The sequence below is a fragment of the Rhinopithecus bieti genome, unplaced genomic scaffold, assembly GCF_001698545.2.
Source record: "Rhinopithecus bieti isolate Rb0 unplaced genomic scaffold, ASM169854v2 scaffold_18349, whole genome shotgun sequence".
Taxonomy (NCBI): Eukaryota; Metazoa; Chordata; class Mammalia; order Primates; family Cercopithecidae; genus Rhinopithecus; species Rhinopithecus bieti.
This window is the reverse complement of record NW_016809054.1, coordinates 210,086-213,202: the sequence shown is the minus strand read 5'-3', so window position 1 is coordinate 213,202 and position 3,117 is coordinate 210,086. Positions and strand designations below refer to the sequence as shown.

Here is a 3,117-nt window from a genome sequence, read left to right as displayed (position 1 = left end):
TTTAAAGTCACAGCATTTGCGATCTTCTGGGAGGGGAGGTGGTCAGAGAAAAAGAACTATGTTAAAAGAATTCTCTCAATTTTAAGGCTGTCTTCCCTCTGCCAATTAAATTCCTGCCATTCTCCTCTATACAGGTTTCTGAGTCAGAATCTGCCTCTAGGTAAAATGTGTCTGGTCCTGGTGCAGTGGCTCACACCTGTAATCCCAGCACTTTGGGAGGCTGAGGTGGGTGGATCACTTGAGTTCAGGAATTAGAGACCAGCCTAAGCAACATGTTAAAACCCAGTCTCTACAAATAAATAAATAAATAAACAAACAAATAGCCAGGCATGGTGGCGCAGTCATGTGGTCCTAGCTACTTGGGAGGCTGAGGTGGGAGGATCACTTGAGCCTGGGAGGCAGAGGCTGTAGTGAATCCTGATTAGGCTACTGCACACCAGCCTGGGCAACAGGGCAAGATGATGTCTCAAAACAAAACAAAACAAAACAAAAAAACCAAAAAACATTGGCCAGGGATGGTGGCACATGCCTGTAATCCCAGCACTTTGGGAGGCCGAGGTAGGTGGATCACCTGAGGTCCAGAGTTCGAGACCAGACTGGCCACCATAGTGAAACCCCAACTCTACTAAAAGTACAAAAATTCGCCAGGTCTGGTGGCACTTGCCTGTAGTCCCAGCTACTCAGGAGGCTGAGACAGGAGAATCACCGGAACCCAGGAGGCAGAGGTTGCAGGGAGCCAAGATCATGCCACTGCACTCTAGCCTGGGCAACAGAGCAAGACTCTGTCTCAAAAAAAAAAAAAAAAAATCTGTCTGGCTTTGCACATATATTTAAGATTTGGTGATGACTCTTTGAACGACACAGCATTTCCATAGAGGAGCTCCATTTGGGTGGGGTGGAGGGTGGAAGACAGAAGCCATGTTTGCAATCCCTACAAAATCCCAGATACAGAAGCCAGGCTTGGCACACAGTAGGTGAGTGGGCACCATAATGAGTAAGTGCACATGACTGGCAGCTCCAAGCAGTTTTCAGAGCAGCATCCCTTGTGGGCAAGACAGCTGACCCCACATCAACCCAGAGAAGGTCTGGACTCACAACAGGGGCATTGCGGAAACCCTTGATGGCCTGGAAGACTCCGCCACCGATGACACCCATAGTGAAGGCTCCACCGCAATCATCCACAATTCGCCATGGGCTGCAAGCAGGAAGGGAAGGATGGGGTTAATGTGAGCCCTCCCCAGGCCCTGTCACAGGAACTCTTTTCTAATTGGGAGAAACCAAGTCACCAGAATGGGAAGTTCCTAAGTAGGAACAAACACTTCAGATAATAAGGAGCTAATCCTGTCACGCTTTTCCACAGCTCCCCGCCATTAAAGCGAGAAATGGGGCAAAGGGGAGAAATGTTAGTCTTCGCCCTGTCTACCAACCAAGGAATCAGCCAACTGTTTTACTGTGATCAAAGATTAAATGAATTGGCACACACAGAGTTGACGTTTCAATAAGCGACGTAGGCGTGTTAACTAGCCAAGACAGATTGTCAGCAAAGCAGGACCGCGTGGCACCCCTTCTCCGACAGTGTGCCCGTCCAACCATGCCCCGCCCCTTTTCAATCCGGCGCAACTGGTAAAAACCAAGAGCGACCGCGGGAAGCATCCACCGTCCCCGCCGGCCCTCAGCAGGCTCATCCGTACCCCGCCCCCACTGACAAAGGCGACCTGGGAAAAACCACCCGCGGCAACTCGGGATTTCCGGACCACACCGTACCACCCCTAGCCAGGATGGATCAGCCAGCGTGTCTTTTTTCGTTAACAGAGACTAGGAGATTACGAAGTCAGGAGAAACATGGCGTGGTTCGGCCTTCGCCGCACCTTCTGAGGGGAGACGGTTGTGGCCCCTCATAACGGAGCCCGAGTGACAGGAACCGAGTAGGGGTAGCGGGAGATACGTTAAGAGTCCCCCGAGTCTGGTACATGGCTCTGTGCGGTCGATGCCTCCCCCGCCCGACCCCACGGCTGGCCTTGGCGTCGCAGCAACAGTCCGGATGCCAGTGCCCATCGCCGTACCAAGGTTCCCGAGCGTACTCCTCCATGGCGCTGGCGTCTGGCCGCGTAGTCAGGCCACGCCCCCAGCGTAGACGCACACCGGCGTCCGAGCTTTCCGCCTATTACCGGACAGCGATTGGGTCGCTACGCCGCATGTCACTCCAAGGGCGCACTCTCATTGGCCAATAGAGTTTCTGCCATTTGTTCATTGCCTCCTGAGCGTAGTCCAGTTACTCTCAGGCTCAGGGAGTGAAGGCCTCATTCAGAGAAGGTCTCATTCTGTGTTTTGGGAAGAGAGTCGTGTGGGCTCAGGTATCTTAGCGGCGACACGAGAGAGACGGCCGGTGTGACAGCCGTCCACTACCTGCACGAGTGTATTGGTAATGTTGGGGTGGGCGCACTCTTTTGGAGCTGGAGGAAGTGCTGCCCTCTGCTCCCCCATCCCAGCGCTTTGGTTTCTCCCACCTGGCAGTCTTTGGGGGACGCTGGATGAGCCCATTTCTGAAGTGCGGAGGGGCCGGGCTTCTTAGGCGGCGGGCGGAGCCTGGGCCTGGGAGAGGAACAGGGCCCTGGAGCACCCGGTTTCGGGACAGTAGGGTTGGTGAGAGTTGCGATGATATTGCCACCTAACTCTTACATCTTTTAGTGCGTATGTTCTGTCCACCCAACTACTGGTTCATTTGAGTAGATGGGAGTCGGATGAGTACATGTTGACGGGAGGCGCTTGGTTACGGGATCCAGATATGAATCTATCTGAGCTGCCTGTCAGTTTGACCGTCTGTCCCTAGGTCTATCAGCTATGCCGCTGCCCGTTGCGCTGCAGACCCGCTTGGCCAAGAGAGGCATCCTCAAACATCTGGAGCCTGGTGAGTCGGCTAAAAGCAGATGGTCCTAACACGTGCCAGCCTCGACAGGCACTTTTGTTGTTGATACTGACGCTTGATACCTATCGTGGGCCAACTGTGCACCAAGCAATGGGGTGGCAGGCATTTTTCATTGTTAACGATATGGATTCCTGACATCCATCTCTACCGCGTGTCAAGTGGAGCGGGTTGGGGGAATAGATATTTCTTTT

General features: G+C 53.3%; 1 protein-coding gene across 7 annotated transcripts in view; it reads left to right on the top strand.

The window, feature by feature from the left end:
* The first annotated feature begins 2,264 nt into the window (after positions 1-2,264).
* The window catches only part of PQBP1 (polyglutamine binding protein 1), a 5,474-nt gene continuing 4,621 nt past the window's right edge, over positions 2,265-3,117 (top strand). The window contains exons 1-2 of one of the 7 annotated variants that reach the window (XM_017888363.1): positions 2,265-2,354; positions 2,831-2,908. In XM_017888363.1, the coding sequence (XP_017743852.1) occupies positions 2,842-2,908 (67 nt within the window). In that variant the 5' untranslated portion in view covers positions 2,265-2,354; positions 2,831-2,841. The other 6 variants (XM_017888362.1, XM_017888361.1, XM_017888360.1 and 3 more) reach the window with 6 other exon arrangements.